This window comes from Chiloscyllium punctatum, chromosome 42 (assembly GCF_047496795.1).
Source record: "Chiloscyllium punctatum isolate Juve2018m chromosome 42, sChiPun1.3, whole genome shotgun sequence".
Classification (NCBI taxonomy): Eukaryota; Metazoa; Chordata; class Chondrichthyes; order Orectolobiformes; family Hemiscylliidae; genus Chiloscyllium; species Chiloscyllium punctatum.
In genome coordinates, this window is record NC_092780.1 from 17815293 (window position 1) to 17834246 (window position 18954).

The 18954-nt window shown below is 41.8% G+C and overlaps 1 protein-coding gene across 1 annotated transcript in view; it reads right to left on the bottom strand.

The window, feature by feature from the left end:
- The window catches only part of ptges3l (prostaglandin E synthase 3 like), a 34306-nt gene that overhangs the window by 13874 nt on the left and 1478 nt on the right, over positions 1–18954 (bottom strand). The window contains exons 2-4 of the mRNA XM_072561544.1: positions 13476–13589; positions 9710–9776; positions 3442–3540 (exon numbers count right to left, since the gene is read on the bottom strand). Coding sequence (XP_072417645.1) covers positions 3442–3540; positions 9710–9776; positions 13476–13589 — 280 coding nt within the window. The remainder of the gene's footprint in view (positions 1–3441; positions 3541–9709; positions 9777–13475; positions 13590–18954) is intronic.

The window sequence follows — 18954 nt, forward strand, 5'->3', positions numbered from 1 at the left end:
TGGGACAAGGGTATAGAACCAACTCAGGTTGGAACACAAAAACAAATGACATTCGCAACAAAAACATATTTTGAATGTACAATTGAAAGCAGTGAAATTTTGTTCGTAAGTTCATCTTAGTTAAAGATCAGAATGACCATTTTAATTTGCCTACTATCCCTATTCATATTGAAAAATGGAACAAAAATTGTAAATAAAAAAAACTCCCTCTCACTTGCCCAGTGGTCCTCAAACTTCATTGGATAAAGGATCCCTTTTCAAATAGTTCAGTATTTATGGATGCTTATTGAAATGATATACAATGCAATGCTCAGAATATGGGAGTGTTGTATGTAAAACATGTTGTAATGACATTTTTAAGACAGGTTGTAACTTAAAATATGATATTTCTAATACATATATACTCAAAGATATACAAGTGAGTTTTGAGAAGATTTGTAGCTCAGGTTGAGTTTCTGGAAGTAAGTTAGCTCACTGAGCTGGAAGATCTGTTTTCAGATATCTCGTCACCATACTAGGTAACATCATCAGTGAGACTCTGGTGAAGCACTGGTGGTGTGGCTTGCTTTTTGTTTATGTGTTTGCATTGGTGACATCATTTCCTGTGGTGATGTCATTTCCTGTTCTTTTTCTCAAGGGTTGGTAAATGGGATCCATGTCAGTGTGTTTGTTGATAGAGTTCCAGTTGGAATGCCATGCTTCTAGGAATTCTTGAGCTTGTCTCTGTTTGGCTTGTGCTAGGATAGATATGTTGTCCCAGTCGATGTGGTGTCCTTCCTCATCTGTATGTAAAGATACTAGTGAGAGTGGGTCTTTTTGTGCCTAGGTTGATATTCATGTATCCTGGTGGCCATTTTTCTGCCTGTTTGTCCAATGTAGTGTTTGTTACAGTTCTTGCAAGGTATTTTGTAAATGACTTTAGTTTTACTTGTTGTCTGTATCGGGTCTTTCAAGTTCATTAGCTGCTGTTTTAGTGTGTTGGTGGGTTTGTGGGCTACCATGATGCCAAGCGGTCTGAGTAGTCTGGCAGTCATTTCCGAGATGTTTTTGATGTAAGGGAGAATGGCTAGGATTTCTGGACATGTCTTATCTGTTTGTTTGGGTTTATTGCTCAGAAATCGGCAGACTGTGCTCATTGGGTACCCGTTCTTTTGAATACACTGTATAAGTGATTTTCCTCTACTCTTTGTAGATCCTCTGTGCTGCAGTGTGTGGTAGCTCGTTGAAATAATGTTTTTATGGGGCTTCATTTCTGGAGGTTGGAATGAAAGTATTTGGTCCGTGTGTGTTATTTTCCTATAGATGCTGGTTTGAAGTTCCCCATTGGTTGTTCGGTCTACTGCGACATCTAGGAATGACAGCTTCTTGTTGTTTTCCTCCTCTTTACTGAATTTTATGTCAGTAAGGGTATTGTTGATGGTCTTGAAGGTTTCCTCTAATTTGTTTCAATTAGTGATGACACAGGTGTTATATAAGATATTTAAAGTATTTTACATGAGATTGTCAACAAGAAGTGTGTACCCACTCGAACCTTGTTAGATAGCAGATGTTCAGGGAGAACAGAATATAGAGAAAGGACTAGAGGAGCAGAGGGAAAGCAGGAACCATGGTTAAAGCATGCAGCAGAGAGAGCAGAAGAATGTGGAGAGCAGAACATGAGAAAGTGGGATTGTAGGGAGCTCAGGACCAGAGAGATAGAGAGAGAGAGAGTATAATCTATACCCGAGTGTACCAGAACATGAGTGTGCATCAGAGGGGCAAGAACCAATCTGGAGTATACTGGGCAGTCTGCAGCTGCATTGCATTCACTCATTCATGATCACATGTCCCCATTAGGTCTCTCTTTGCACAGCGGTAGTGTCCCTGCCTCTGAGCCAGGAGCTCCTGAATCAAGACACATGTACTTCAGAGGTGTGTTGTAAAATCTCTGAGCAGGTTGATTAGAAAATATTGCAGGATTATAGGAGGGCTCTCATGATGCAGTCATAGTGTCTGTGCCTCTGAGCCTGGAAACCCAGGTCCAAGACCCACCTTCTCCAGAAATGGGTGGTAACATCTCTAAATGGGTTGATTGGATCACAGCCATCTAGGTAGTAGTCCACATCATGGACAAGCCTCGCATGCATAACCACTGGAAGGTCTCTGCCGACGTCAGTTTGAGACCTGTTTTACTGACTCTGTTTTCAAGTTAGCTTTTAAATAGGCAATGCTGTCTGAAAAAGAGGGAGTTCTATTTAAATGGAAAAGAAGTGTAGGATACCAACGCAAACTTCAGATACCACTGGGGAAACTATTCTCAGTCTCTTTTTCTCCCATTGAAACTGGAGTAATGTTAACATTGGTCAGTAAAATAGCTCGTAAATCAGACCAGTCCATAAGCTGCATAGGTAAATTTTCAGAACATCTTTATCAGGCCAGGAGTAAAATGAATGCTGCAAGCTTGTTGCCATTGTGTAGATGAAACCCAACTGTCAAAATGGTGCCTGTCTCTCTTTGGTGTTTGTAAGCAGATGTGGTGGACATCCTGACCATCTGATATGCAGCTGAGTTGTAAACATTGACCTCTTCCCCAGAGAGTCCAAGAAGCAGATGTATCACATAAATACTGAACTGGAAAATACTAATCACATTAACAATGACTGATCAACATGCATAAAGACAATAATTTGCCTCACCAGTGCAATGCAACAGTTTGCCTTTGATCCTTTCTCATAATAAAAAGTGAGAAATAAAAAACACATTGCTGTACATCTGAAAGAGAAAGTATTCTCAGGTATTTGCTCTCGGTAATCACTTGGTGGTGCATGACAGCTGACTGCATTGACCTACATTCAATGCCACATTTTTAACCAGTGAGCGGGAAAGTGGGAAAAAGGAAGTGAAACCATATTGTCAATGTTTGCTACAATGTCCATAAATAGAATCCCCACAGATATTATAGAGACTGGAGGGTTTGAGTTATAAGAGGAGGCTGGATTGGCTGGGAATCTTTTCCTGGAGGGCAGGAGGCTGAGGTGTGGTCTTAAAGAAGTTTCTAAAATCATGAGGGGCACAGATAAGGTGAATCGCAAGAATCTTTTCCTTCGGGTAGGGGAGTTCAAAACTAGAGGGCAGAGGTTTAAGGTGAGAGAGGAAAGATTGAAAAGGGACCTGAGGGGCAGCTTTTTCACACACAGGGTAGTTTGAATGTGGGATGAGCAGCCAAAGGAAGTGGTAGAGGCAGGTACATTACTACATTTAGAAGATATTTGGACGTGTACATGAATAGGGAAGGTTTAGTGGGATCTGAGCAGGCAAACGGTACCAGTTTTTGTTTGGGAAACCTGGACAGGTTGGACCGAAGGGTCTATTTCTGTAAGACCCTGTCGGGGAGGTACACTATAATAATGTCACTGAAGTTCTCTGAATCGTGGCAATTTAATTATTAGCTGAAAACCATACCTTAGTTTTTTCTTTGGTCAGTCTCGGCCAAGCTTTTTTACCATCAACTTTCCTCATGAAGAGTGTTATAGACCTACCAGAACATTTGTGTCTTGAATCCTGTCAATTGAAGAAAAAGTGAAAGTGATTAAACCTCTTTTCGTAAGTAAAGGAAGTTCATTTTTGATTATTTCAGTAGTGACTTGGTGCTACACAACAGCTGACTGCATAGATCAGCTTCTGTTTTTAACCCAAGAACAGGACGGTGGTAAAAGGGAAGTGAAAGGAGGTTCTCAATGTTCGCTGCAATATCCATAAACAGAATCTTCCAGAGATGTCAGAGAGACTGGAGCATTTGAGTTACAAGGAGAGGCTGGAGAGGCTGGATAGGCTGGCACATTTGACCCTGGAGCATAGGAAACTGAGGGTTGACATTATAGACGTTTATAAAATTACAAGAGGCACGAATAGGTGATTACAGAGGCTGGTCCAACTGGCAGCCCCTCAGCCTAGAATCAGCCCACCAACTGGTCCTATGCAGCCTGTGACCCATGTTCCCAATACAGGAGTACATGTGGAGATTTCTGCAAGGAGATGCTCCTTCAATCAAAAGTTTCTTTCTGTCTTTGCAGCTGGTCAGGATTCTGAGGACTAGTAGCAGAAGACATTGGGGTTTAAAAAGAACTTTGCTAAAAACGCAGAGAAGCTAGAAATGAGAGAGAAACCATGAGACAGAGAGGCCAGAGATAGATATGGTGTGGCTGAGGGCAGGAAAATTTAAACAGAAGGACACATTTGGGAAGGATGGAGGACAATAGGATCGGGAGCAGAGAAAAAGCAAGAGAAGCAGAGGAGCAAATACGTTGCTCAGCATAGATGCTGAGGAAAGACTGAAGGGAAAATATCTCATTAAAAAACTCAGGCAAAGTTCCCAGGCTTGAAACACACAAACCTCCAGGTGCACATTTTCCAGCAAGGAATACTAGAAAGTGACATGGACAGGAAGATGAGTTGTTTTTTTCCCTCCTAGTCTGAAGGAAGTAAAGCCAACTTTACCAACTTAACTGCTTCTCAGACTTGAGATCAATGGCTTAGTACAGACAAGAAATGAAAACTTGACTTCAGTATCTTCATCCTACATAAGCCAGTGTTTTTAATCACTACATTGGCAGTGAATCGACGTCAACAATTTGCATTTGTTGTTTGAGTTCAAGTATGTCTGGATATCATAGGAAAAATTAATAAACAGCGAAATTCACAACTAATCTTGGAGGAACCTGTATGGGATAGCTCACAGCACAAGAACAGATAAATGCATAGTTTTTCAGTGTGGCCTTGCTATAAATCTGCAATACTGAGTAGAGTAGGTTCCTTCTTGATTATATGTTTTATTGCAATCGGTCTCTTGATTTTTTAAAAATTTTTTAAAATATAAGCGGTAAGTATTAAGTTAGCCTGGAGCAGTGTTTTATTTAAAGCAATAAGACGATGCTATTTTCTGGGTCTGTAGATTGTGAAGGAACAAAGATGGCCTGTAGTAGAGTGATGTGGTCTTCTGTCGGGTGTGGGAGTTTGGGGAGAGTTTCCACGTTACTGATGACTATGTCTGTAGGAAGTGTCTTTGGTTGAGAATCCCATCAGATCGTATGAATCAGTTGGAGTGGCAGTTAGAGGCAATATGGAATTTACAGGAGTTAGGGGGTGTGATGGATGGCAGTTATAGGAAGTGAGAAAAACCGCAGATACAGTCAGGTAGATGGGTTAACCCCAAGAAGGCTAGGTAGGGTAGGCAGGTAGTGCATGGGTCTCCTGTGGCTATTCCCATCTCAAACAAGTATGCTGTTTTGGAAAATGACGAGGGTGATGGACTCTCAGGGGAATGTAGTATGTACAGATAGGTTTCTGGTATTAAGACAGGCTCTAATGTAATGGGAGGTACATCGGGTTCCAAGCAATCAATTGTGATGGGGACTCTCTAGTCAGAGATGCAGACAGCTGTTTCTGGAGCCGGCAGTGAAAAATCAGACTGATGTGTTGCCTCCTTGATGCCGAGATCAAGGGTATCTTGGAGAGGGTGCAGAATGTTCTCAAAGGGGAGAGGCATCATAAGGGGGTCATTGTACACATTGGAACTAATGACATAGGAAGGAAAAAAGATGAGATTCTGAAGGAAGAATATAGAAAGTTAGGCAGGAATTTAAAAAGGAAGTCCTCAAGGTAGTAATATCTGGATTACTCCTGGTGCTACAAGCTAGTGAGGGTAGGAATTGGAGGATAGAGCAGATGAATGCGTGGCTGAGGTGCTAGTGCATGGGAGAAAGATTTGCATTTTTGGATCTTTGGAATGTCTTCTGGGGTGGAAATGACCTGTCCAAGAAGGATGGATTGCACCTGAATTGGAAGGTGACTAACATTCTGGCAGGGAGATTTGCTAGAGCTGCTCAGGAGGATTTAAACCAAAAAGGAGTAGGGCGGTGGGGGTGGGGGAGGAGGTGGGGGTAGGGACCCAGGGAAATAGTGAAGAAATAGATCAATCCGAAAATGGTACAGTTGGGAAAGGGAACAAGTCAAATCAGTCAGGGCAGGCAGGAACAAAGCAGCATTCAAGGTCGGATTGATAAATTAAACTGCGTTTATTTCAATTCAAGAGGCCTAACAGGGAAGGCAAATGAACTCAGGACATGGTTAGGAAAATGGGACTGGGATATCATAGCAATTATGGAGATGTGGCTCAGGAATGGACAGGACTGGCAGCTTAATGTTCCAGGATACAAATGCTATAGGAAGGAAAGGAAGGTGGGGCAAGAGAGGAGGGGGAAGTAGCATTTTTGATAAGGGACAGCATTACAGCTGTTCTTACGGAGGATATTCCTGGGAATATATCCATGGACATTATTTGGGTGGAATGGAGAAATAGGAATGGGATGATCACCTTATTGTGATTGTATTATTGACACCCTAATAGTCAGAGGGATATTGAGTAACAAAACTCCTTGAAAGTAGAGTCGCAGGTAGATAGGATAGGGAAGAAGGCATTTGGTATGCTTTCCTGTATTGCTCAGAGTATTGAGTACAGGAGTTGGGAGGTCATGTTGTGGCTGTACAGGACATTGGTTAGGCCTCTGTCGGAATATTGCGTGCAATCTGGTCTCCTTCCTATCGGGAAGATGTTGTGAAACTTGAAAGGGTTCAGAAAAGATTTACAAGGATGTTGCCAGGGTTGGAGAAATTGAGCTATAGGGAGAGGCTGAACAGGCTGGGGCTGTTTTCCCTGGAGCGTCGGAGGCTGAAGGGTGACCCTATAGAGGTTTACAAAATTATGAGGGGCATGGATAGGGTAAATAGACAAAGTCTTTTCCCTGGGGTGGGAGAGTCCAGAACTGGAGGTTTAGGGTGAGAGGGAGAAGATATAAAAGAGACCTAAGGGGCAACTTTTTCACACAGAGGGTGGTATGTGTATGGAATGAGCTGCCAGAGGAAGTGGTGGAGGCTGGTAGAATTGCAACATTTAAGAGGCGTTTGGATGGTTATATGAATAGGAAGGGTTTGGAGGGATATGGGCCGGGTGCTGGCAGGTGGGACTAGATTAGGTTGGGATATCTGGTCGGCTTGGATGGGTTGGACCAAAGGATCTGTTTCCATGCTGTACATCTCTGTGACTCTATGACTCTATCTCAGTTATCTGTAAGAATAATAGGGTGGGTGTAGTCGGGGATTTTAACTTTCCAAAAATAGACTGGGACTGCCATAGTGTCAAGGGTTTAGATGGAGAGGAATTTTATAAGTGTGTATAAGAAAATGGTCTGATTCAGAATGTGAATATACCTACTAGAGAAGCTGCAAAACTTGACCTACTCTTGGGAAATAAGGCAGGGCAGTTGACTGAGGTGTCAGTGGGGGAGCACTTTGGGGCCAGCAACCATAGTTCTATTAGTTTTAAAATTGTGATGGAAAAGGATAGACCAGATCTAAAAGTTGAAGTTCTAAATTGGAGGAAGGACAATTTTGACGGTATTAGGCAAGAACTTTCAAAAGTTGATTGGGGGCAGATGTTTGCAGGTAAAGGGATGACTGAAAAATGGGAAGCCTTCAGAAATGAGATAATGAGAGTCCAGAGACAGTATATTCCTGTTCGGGTGAAAGGAAAGGCTGGCAGGTGTAGGGGATGCTGGATGATTAGAGAAATTGAGGTTTTAGTTAAGAAAAAGAAGGAAGCATATGTTAGGTATAGACAGCAGAGATTAAGGGAATCCTTAGAAGAGTATAAAGACAGTATGAGTATATGTAAGAGGGAAATCAGGAGGGCAAAAAGGGACGTGAGATAGCTTCGGCAATTAGAGTTAAGGAGAATCCAAAGGGATTTTATAAATATATTAAGAACAAAAGGTTCCTCGGGAGAGAATAAGACCCCTCAAAGATCAGCAAGACAGCCAATGTGTGGAGCCACAGGAGATGGGGGAGATACTAAACAAGAATTTCCCATCAGTGTTTACTGTGGCGAAATACATGGAAGATATAGAATGTGGGGAAATTGTTGGTTACATCTTGCAAAATGTGTTTATTACAGAGGAGGTGATACTGGATGTCTTAAAACACATAAAAGTGGATAAATCCCTAGGACCTGATCAGATGTACCCTAGAACTCTGTGGGAAGCTAGAGAAGTGATTGCTGGGTCTTTTGCTGAGATATTTGTATCATCAATGCCGGAAGACTGGGGGTTGGCTAGCGTGGTGCTACTATTTAAGAAAGGTGATAAGGAAAAGCCAGGGAATTATAGACCGGTGAGCCTGACATTGGTGGTGGGCAAGTTGTTGGAGGGTATCTTGAGGGTCATGATTTACATGTATTTGGAAAGGCAAGGACTGATCCGGGATAATCAGCATGGCATTGTGCGTGGGAAATCATGTCTCATGAACTTGATTAAGATTTTGGAAGACAAAAATAAGATGATTGACGAGGGCAGTACAGTGGACGTGATCCATATGATCTTCAGTAAGGTATTCGACAAGGTTCCTCATGGTAGACTAGTTAGCAAGGTTGGCTCTCATGGAATATAAGGAGAACTAGCCATTTGGATACAGAGCTTGCTTGAGAGTGGAAAACAGAGGGTGGTGGTGGAGAGTTGCTTTTGAGGCGAGAGGCCTGTGATCAATGGACTGCCACAAGGATCGATGCTGGATCCACTGCTTTTCGTCATTTATATGGATGATTTGGATATGAACATAGGGGGTAAGGTTAGTAAGTTCGGAAATGACACCAAAATTGGAGGTGTAGTGGACAGCGAAGAGGGTTACCTCATTTTACAATAGGATCTTGATCAGATGGGCCAATGAGCTGAGGAGTAGCAGGTGGAGTTTAATTTAGAAAAATATGAGGTGCTGCATTTTGGAAAAGCAAATCAGGGCAGGGCTTATACACATAATGGTAAAGTCAGGGGGAATGTTGCTGAACAAAGAGACCTTGGAGTACAGGTTCACAGCTCCTTAAAAATGTAATCGCAGGTTGATAGGAAGAAGGCATTTGGTATGCTTTCCTTTATTGATCAGAGTTTGAGTACAGGAGTTGGGAGGTCATGTTGGGGCAGTACAGGACATTGGTTAGGCCACTTTTGGAATATTGTGTGCAATTCTGGTCTCCTTCCTATCAGAAGGATGTTGTGAAACTTGAAAAGGTTCAGAAAAGATTTACAAGGATGCTGCCAGAGTTGGAAGATTTGAGCTGTAGGGAGAGGCTGAATAGGCTGGGGCTGTTTTCCCTGGGGCGTCAGAGACTGAGGAGTGACCTTATAGAGATTTATAAAATGATGAGGGGCATGGATAGGATAAATAGACAAGGTCATTTCCCTGGGTTGGGGATATCCAGAACTAGAGGGTATAAGTTTAGGGTGAAAGGCAAAAAATTTAAAAGTGACCTAAAGGGCAACTTTTTCATGCTGAGGGGGTGCGTAGAGTATGGAATGAGCTGCCAGAGGAAGTGATGGAGGCTGGTACAATTACAATGTTTAAAGGCATCTGGATTGGTATCTGAATAGGAAGGTTTTAGAGGGATATGAGCACTTCTGGCAAATGGGACTAGATTAGGTTAGGATATTTGGTCGGCACGGACAAGTTAGACCGAAGGGTCTGTTTCTGTACCATACATCTCTATGACTCTCTTATTCTATATCATTAAAGCAATAATTTTCTGGAATTGGATTGTCATCTCTTTTATCAAACATATGTTTTTAATGCTTTAGCCTATCAGTTTATCCAGGGTTTCATGAGGTTTGTCCACATAGTATCTACTTACATTTGGCTCCACTTTGCTGAACAGTTCAATGTTATTGTAGAGTTCCATGTTATCTGCTGTTTTGCAACTGTTGAAATTAGAATGTAGAAAATGTGTTCAAAGTTATAACATTTCATATTATCTTATTTAAATGTATGGATAATTGCCTGTATTTACAACCTAGGCATTGTATTTTCCATAAATAAAGCTGCCTTTAATAGTTTACTCATCATCGGCCATGCAAAACTGGTAGGAGTTCATTCAAGTCATTGACAGATCTTGGGTTTGATCTGTAACAGGCTTCACCTCAGTAATCAAAGCAAGCTAATTCAATTCAATAAAGCTAATTCAAAAACCAGCACAATTATTTGGACCTCATCCTCTTTGCCCCGCACCAGAATATTTGTAAATTTAAGATTATCTTAACAGTGTCCTTATATTCTCCCTTTCTGCTCTACATTTGGTGAACAAACAGGGTGAAAGCAGGACAAAGTAACTAGTTTAAATTTCTCCCTCTGTGAGCAACACCACTTTTCACAATGGCATGACTGAAATTGAGAATCCACTGAACTGAGAATTCGTTTTCCTATTCCATGACACAGAACATTGGAATTCCACAACACTGTGCCATCTGGCTGCAGTTAAAATATTTAGTCCTAATCAGCGTTCACATTCAAGCTTTCTGATAGGTAGAGTTTCTGGCAATATCTATAAGTTAAAATAAACAGACCTTTAGGCAGACAGATGTCAGAACAGCTCCAAAACTGTGTAACTATCAACCGTGGAGTTTTACACCCTGCTCAATGACAACTTTAGCAATGGAAAGGGATAGATACATACCACAGGGCAAGAGTTATAGCTGAGGGAAGGGAAATTATGATAGGATTAGGTGAGATTTGGGATCCATAGGATGGAGAAGGAAACTGCAGGAGATGGGCACAATTGAAATGTGGAGCTTGTTCAAGGAACAGCTACTGCGTGTCCTTGATAAGTATGTATCTGTCTGGCAGGGAGGAAGTGGTCGAGCGAGGGAGCCATGGTTTACTAAAGAAGTTGAATCTCTTGTCAAGACGATGAAGAAAGCTTATGTAAAGATGAGATGTGAAGGCTCAGTTAGGGTGCTTGAGAGTTATAGGTTAGCCAGGAAAGACCTAAAGAGAGAGCTCAAAAGAGCCAGGAGAGGTCATAAGAAGCCTTTGGCAGATAGAGTTAAGAAAAACCCTAAAGCTTTCTATAGGTATGTCAGGAATAAAAGAATGACTAGGGTGAGATTAGGAACAGTCAAGGACAATAGTGGGACATTGTGCGTGGAGTCTGAAGAGGAAGGAGAGGTGCTAAATTAATATTTTTCGTCAGTATTCACACTGGAAAAAGACAATGTTGTTGGGGAGAATACTGAGATACAGGTTATTAAACTAGATGGGATTGAGGTTCATAAGGAGGGGGTGTTAGCAATTTTGGAAAGTGTGAAAGTAGATATGTCCCCTGGGCAGAATTTATCCTAAGATTCTCTGGGAAGCTAGGGAAGAGTTTGCAGAGCCTTTGGCTTTGATCTTTATGTTGTCATTGTCTACAGGAATAGTGCTAGAAGACTGGAGGATAGCAAATGTTGTCCCTTTGTTCAAGAAGGAGAGAGGTGACAACCCAATGAGCCTTACTTATAGACCAGTGAGCCTTACTTCTGCTGTGGGTAAAGTTTTGGAAAGGATTATAAGAAATAGGACTTGTGATCATCTAGAAAGAAATAATCTGATTAGGGATAGTCAACACAGAAAGGTAGGTTGTGCCTCACAAACCTTATTGAATTCTTTGAGAAGGTGACCAAACAGGTCAGTGAGGGTAAAGCAGTTGACGTGGTGTATATAATATTTCAGTAAGGCGTTTGAAAAGGTTCTCCACGGTAGGCTATTGCAGAAAATACGGAGTATGGGAACGGGGGTGACTTAGCAGTTTGGATCAGAGATTGGCTAGCTGAAAGAAGACTGAGGGTGGTGGTTGATGGAAAATATTCATCCTGGAGTTCAGTTACTGGTGGTGTACTGCAAGGATCTGTTTTAGGGCCACTGCTGTTTGTCATTTTTATAAGTGACCTGGATGAGGGCATAGAAGGACGGATTTGTAAATTTGCGGCTGACACTAAAGTCAGTGGATTTGTTGACAGTGCAGAAGGATGTTGCAGGTTAAAGAGGGACATAGATAAGCTGCAGAACTAGGCTGAGAAGTGGCAAAAGGAGTTTAATGCAGAAAAGTGTGAGGTGATTCACTTTGGAAGGAGTAACAGGAATACAGAGTCCTGGGCTAATGGTAAGATTCTTGGTAGTGTAAATGAACAGAGAGATCTCGGTGTCCACGTGCATAGATCCCTGAACATTGCCACCCAGGTTGATACAATTGTTAAGAAGGCATACGGTATGTTAGCTTTTATTGGTAAAAGGATTGAGTTTCGGAGCCATGAGGTCATGTTGCAGCTGTACAAAACTAAATAGCCTCAGCCTATACAATGGCATGGTGGCTCAGTGGTTAGCACTGCTGCCTCACAGCACCAGGGTCCCAGGTTCGATTCCAGCCTTGGGTGACTGTGTGGAGTTTGCAAATTCTCCCAGTGTCTGCATGGGTTTCCTCCGGGTGCTCTGGTTTCCTCCCACAGTTCAAAGATATGCAGGTCAGGTGAATTGGCTGTGCTAAATTGCCCATAGTGTTAGGTGTATTAGTCAGAGGGAAATGGGTCTGGGTGGGTTACTTTTAAAGGGGCGGCACGGTGGTACAGTGGTTAGCACTCCTGCCTCACAGCGCCAGAGACCCGGGTTCAATTCCCGCCTCAGGTGACTGACTGTGTGGAGTTTGCACGTTCTCCCCGTGTCTGCGTGGGTTTCCTCCGGGTGCTCCGGTTTCCTCCCACAGTCACAAAGATGTGCCGGTCAGGTGAATTGGCCATGCTTAAATTGTCCGTAGTGTTAGGTAAGGGGTAAATGTAGGGGTATGGGTGGTTTGCGCTTCGGCGGGTCGGTGTGGACTTGTTGGGCCGAAGGGCCTGTTTCCATACTGTAAAGTAATCTAATCTAATCTAAAAAAAAAAAAAACTCTGGTGTGGCCGCATTTGGAATACTGTCTATAGTTCTGGTCGCCATGTTATAGGAAGGATGTGGAAGCATTGGAAAGGATGCAGAGAAGATTTACCAGGATGTTGCCTGGTATGTAGGGAAGGTTTTATGAAGAAAGGCTGAGGGACTTGAGGCTGTTTTCATTAGAGAGAAGAAGATTGAGAGGTGACTTAATAGAGACATACAAGATGATCAGAGTATTAGGTAGGGTGGACAGTGAGAGACCTTTTCCTTCGATGGTGATGAGGGAACATAGCTTTAAATTGAGGGGTGATAGATATAGGACAGATGTCAGAGGTAGGTTCTTTACTCAGAGACTAGTAAGGGTGTGGAATGCCCTGCCCAAACAGTAGTTGACTTGCCAACATTAAGGGCATTTAAATAAGCTTTGGATAAACTTATGGATGATCATGGAATAGTGTAAGTTAGATGGGGTTTAGATTGGTTTCATAGGTTGGCGCAACGTTGGAGGTTGAAGGGCCTGTACTACGATGTATCATTCTATGTTCTATCAGTCACATTAGCCCAAGAAGTCATTTGATGATGATTAGTCTCGTCTAAGTATCATTATAGAGCTACGTCTTCAGCAATGCACAATGTGAGTTTGAACCTGCTTTTAAATATACATGTTCCAGTGATCAATGCAACAAAATAAATAATTCACGGTAAACACAATAAATTCTTACCTGAAGATCAGTCTGTATTTTTCAATTTTAACATCAACATCCTTGCTATCTTCTACACAGAACTCAACAAACACATAATTTTTGCGGTCATACCATTGTGTCTTTGCTGGCTGTCTGAATAAATAAAAGTTAATCAAAGAACAGTTAGTCATTCTTTAATCAGCTTACCACCACCTATCTCCAGGTTATTTAGGGATAAGCAATAAATGCTGACCTAGCTGTTGACATCTACATACTATGAAATAAAGAAAAATTCTTAAGGCCTTAGCTTTTAAAAATTAAACTGTAAAGAGGAGAGCATTTATTTTGATTCTTTAAGCCTTGGATGGTGACTTCACAGGAGTGAAATTAAGATAATTGGGTATTGAATCTTTTATTTTAAATGGGCATTAATGCTTGAAATATGAAAGTTGATAAGGTAACTTCTTATTCCTACAAATTCATGAGTGTGCTAAAAGTCCATGCATGAATCCAATATGCTCCATCTGTTAGCAACTGCCATTGTTCCCTGCAATCTAAAGACAGGATGTCCATCTAGAAATAACCAAGCAAAATCTTCTAAATTTTGTTGTGGAGCCAAGAAGACCATGAAATTGACAGGCAGGAGGCTGGAAGAACACAGCATCACCAGGTGAGGAAGTCAATGTTTTGGATGTAACCCTTCTTCAGGTAGGGCTGGGGGGAGCTGCAAATAAAGGGAGTGGTGGGGCAGGGTGGTGGAGTGGGGATAGGTGATGACAGGTAGAGGGTATTGATGGGATAAATAGACAAAATCTTTTCCCTGGGGTGGAGGAGTCCAGAACTAGAGGGCATAGTTTAGGGTGAGAGGGGAAAGATATAAAAGAGACCTAAGGGTCAACATTTTCACTCAGAGGGTGGTATGTGTTTGGGATAAGCTGCCAGAGGAAGTGGTGGAGGCTAGTACAATGGTTGGTCATTGGCAGGAATGAATCTGGTTGGTGGCAGGGAGGAGTGGAAGGGAGGGGAAGGGGCTGGGAAGAGAGTCGGGGGATGGGAAGGGAGGTTGTTTGAAATTGGAGAACCAAATGTTGAGTCCTCCAGGCTGTATGCTGCCCAGGCGGAAGATGAGCTGTTGTTCCTCCAATTTCAGGTTTGGTTCGTTGTGGCAATGGAGGCCAAGGTTAGTAGGGCTGGTGTCGTGGTAGTCATGGTGTGGCAGTGAGAAAGGATTCACTGAATGCACGTCTGAGGGAGGCAGAGAACATCTTCAAAGTGGGCATCCTTGGAAGAGACTTCGCAGTGGAACAAACTTGGTTAGAGACAAAAAAAACTGCAGATGCTGGAGATCTTCAGCTCACCAGTATTTTGTTGATCCAGCTGGATAGTAAATACAAACCTGATTGAGGTTTTTGAAGAAGTAACAAAGAAGATTGATGAAGGCTTCAATAAGGCATTCGACAAGGTTCCCCATGGGAGACTGGTGAGCAAGGTTAGATCTCATGGAATACAGGGAGAACTCGCCATTTGGATACAGAACTGGCTCAAAGGTAGAAGACAGAGGGTGGTGGTGGAGGGTTGTTTTTCAGACTGGAGGCTTGTGACCAGTAGAGTGCCATAAGGATCGGTGCTGGGTCCACTACATTTCATCATTTATATAAATGATTTGGATGTGAGCATAGGAGATATAGTTAGCAAGTTTGCTGATGACACCAAAATTGGAGGTGTCGTGGACAGCGAAGAAGTTTACTTCAGATTACAACGGGTCTTGATCAAATGGGCCAATGGGCTGAGAAGTGACAGATGGAGTTTAATTTAGATAAATGTGTGCATTTTGGGAAAGCAAACCTTAGCAGGACTTATACACTTAATGGTAAGGTCCTAGAGAGTGTTGCTGAACAAAGAGACCTTGGAGTGCAGGTTCATAGCTCCTTGAAAGTGGAGTCACAGGTAGATAGGATAGTGAAGAAGGCGTTTGGTATGCTTTCCTTCATCAGTCAAAGTATTGAGTACAGGAGTTGCGAGGTCATGTTGCAGCTGTACAGGACATTGGTTAGGCCACTGTTGGAATATTGCATGCAATGCTGATTTCCTTCCTAACAGAAAGATGTTGTGAAACTTGAAAGGGTTCAGAAAAGATTTACAAGGATGTTACCAGGGTTGGAGGATTTGAGCTATAGGGAGAGATTGAATAGACTATTTTCCCTGGAGAGTCGGAGGCCGAGGAGTGGCCTGATAGGGGTTTATAAAATCATGAGGGGCATGGATCGGATAATAGACAAAGTCTCTTCCCTGGGGTGGGGGCAGTCCAGAATCAGTGGGCATAGGTTTAGGGTGAGAGGGTAAAGATATAAAAGAGACCTAAGGGGCAACTTTTTCATGCAGAGGGTGGTATGTGTACAGAATGAGCTGCCAGAGGAAGTGGTGGAGGCTAGTACAAATCAAAATTTAAAAGGCATCTGATGGGTATATGAATAGGAAGGATTTGGAGGGATGTGGGCCGGGTGCTGGCAGGTGGGACTAGATTGGGTTGGGAGATCTGGTCGGCATGGACAGGTTGAACCGAAGGGTCTGTTTCCATGCTGTACATCTCTATAACTCTATGCAATTGGTTACAAAAACATTTTTTCACTATTCCTTAAATGGGAAAAAAACTGAACAAGTGACAACAATATGCATCTCTTAATGTTGAAAAACATGCCAAGACACTTCACAGATGCAAAATTGTAAAGACAGTTGCTGAGACAAAACAGTGGATATTAGAAAGATATATGTATCTGTTTGATCAGATGTTTGCCTGAGTGTTTCAAATGAGCATATGAAGCTGGAGATGTTCCCAAGGAAAACATTCCAGACCTAGACAACTGATGTGTCAGATTCTGTGGTAAAGGCAGGAGTCGTTGCCAAAGATGCTAAAGCCTGTGGAATGAGCAGCTGTGAGGTCAGTAATAATCGTAATACTGGAAATAACAACCTTTTGTAGCTCTACAATCTTCTTTGACTCACTTGTTGCTCTATCTCTGGTCTTTTATGCATCATCTTAACCCCACTGCTCTTTGTTTTATTTGGCACCCAGTCCAAACCTCTCCCTGGTATTGCCTGAGGCTGAATCAGACTGTCCAAAATTTTGGTCTTATATTTGACCGCAAGTTAATTTTCCTATCACAATCTACACCATCAATATCATTACCCACTTCCAGTTCTGTAACACCACTCAACTGGCAACTTATCTGAGCTCAGTTGCTACTACTCCCTCATCTATACATTTGTCACAACCTAATGTTAGGGACAAACCACTTAGGATCGAGATGAGGAGAAATTTCTTGACCCAGGGTATGTTGAGCTCTTGTAGCTTGCTACTATAGAGAGGGTTTAGGCCATCTTCTTCATTTATTGTGAGGGGCTTGGTTTGGTCCATAACAAATATTATACCACCTACAAACATATGATCATTTAAAACTCTAGTGCCATGTCTAAACTTGAATCAAGTCCCACCTAATAATCTACCCTTTGCATTCTAATTTACATTATGAAATCTCAAGCATTGCTTGAAATCTGAAGCATGCCTTTAATGGTTGAGCTACTACTTAAGGACATCACTCAAGCATCCCCATGAGAAACCCAGATAACTACACTTAGTCGTAAATTAATCATGTCAATTGATGGTCAATAAATTACTTTAAAATTTGAAGGTACAGGTCAATGACTGGTTTCCCTGCGATATAAAGTTAAACCGATGTGCATTTCCCTCCTGTATATTTGTTCTTCATTCACAGATATGGGTGTCACTAGGCAGGTCAGCATTTTTCACTCATCCCTTATTACCCTTGAAAAGATGGTGGAAGCTACTTGCTTGAACTGCTGCATTCTTTTGGGATGTAAGTACACCCACAATGTTGTCAGGAAGGGATTTCCAGAATTTTGATCCAATAATGTTGAAGGAATGATGATATAGTTCCAAGTAAGGATGGTGTGTAGCCAGGAGGGGAACTTGCAGGCAGTGGTGTTACTGTATATCTACTGCGTATGTCCTTGTAATTGGGGAAGTCATAGGTTTGGGAGATGCTCTTAAAGGAAACTTGATAAATTATTGCAGTCAATTTTTCAGAAATACACACTGTTGTCATTGTGCCGAGGTGGTGGAGGGAATGAATGAAGGTGAAGGAAAGGGTGCCTATCAAATAGGCTGATTGGTCCTGGATAGTGTAGAGCTTCTCGAGTGTTATTGCAGTTACACTCAGCCATGCAAACAGAGAGTATTCCATTTTACTCCTGACTTGTGCCTTAAAGTGAGGATGTGAATTACTCAGCAAAGAACTGTCGGCCTCTGAGAAGCCAACAAAGTTGAATAAAAACGTCATACTGCATTTTTATCATCGTATTGTAAAGTTACATCTACAAGGAATCACATACTAACTACTCTCAACACTTTTCTTTAAAATGGAAACAAACTTCCCAATTTATCCAAATGTTCTGATATGGGTTGTGTTCACGGATCTGTGCCAAATAAAATCACAATTAAAATCCAGAGTAAGGGAGAACTCATTTTTATAAGTCCATTGATAAGATGGTGATGGTATAGTGGTGATGTCACTGAACTAGTAATATGGAAAGATTAGAGTTGTGCTGGATAAAAAAAGATTCCTGAAGAAGGGTTCCTGCCCGAAATGTCAATTTTCCTGCTCCTCGGATGCTGCCTGACCTGCTGTGCTTTTCCAGCAACATGCTAAATCTTAACTCTGATCTCCAGCATCTGCACTCCTTACTTTTGTCTAGTAATATGGAAACCAAAGGTCTTAAGACATTGGTTCCAAACTCACCAAGGGAGCTGGTGGAATTTAAATTCAACAAAATTTGAAACTGAAAGCTAATTTCTGTAATGGTGATCAGGATTTAACATTGATTATCTTAAAGACATGTCTGGAACTTCAGGGAAGGAAATTTTCTGGTTTGGCCTACATGTAATTCCAGACCCACAGCAAATATGGTTGGCACTTAACTGACTTCTAAAATATCTCACTGTCCTCATTTCAAAGGCAGTTCTGGTTGGGCAACAAATGTTGGCTTTTCCAATTATGTCCATCAAAGAATAAAAAAGAACTTAGAAGTCAAATAAAGTCCACTTAAGTTGCTTTTGTTTGCTTTACGTGGAATTTCATTCCTTGTTATGATAAATATTATTCACTCAAACTTAGGGCATTTATACATAAAGTGGGCTGAATTTGAGCTTTAGGATACCCAAGATAATGCAGATTTCTGGGGTTTAATCAGCTAAAACATTGCAATGCATTGATTTACTGGTTAGGAATGTGCAGATATCTGAAGCTGAATCAGAAGAACTCCAAGCCCCCCAAAATAAGTCAATCCCTTTATTTTCATTTATCTTTCTGTCCCTGAACCAATTGCCACTTGTGTATTGCTGCTTTGACCTGATATACTTCAGTTTTGTTAACACGTTTCTTACTTCTTGAAATATCTTTTGAACGTTCATTTAAAAATATCAAGCAGACAAACCTCAACC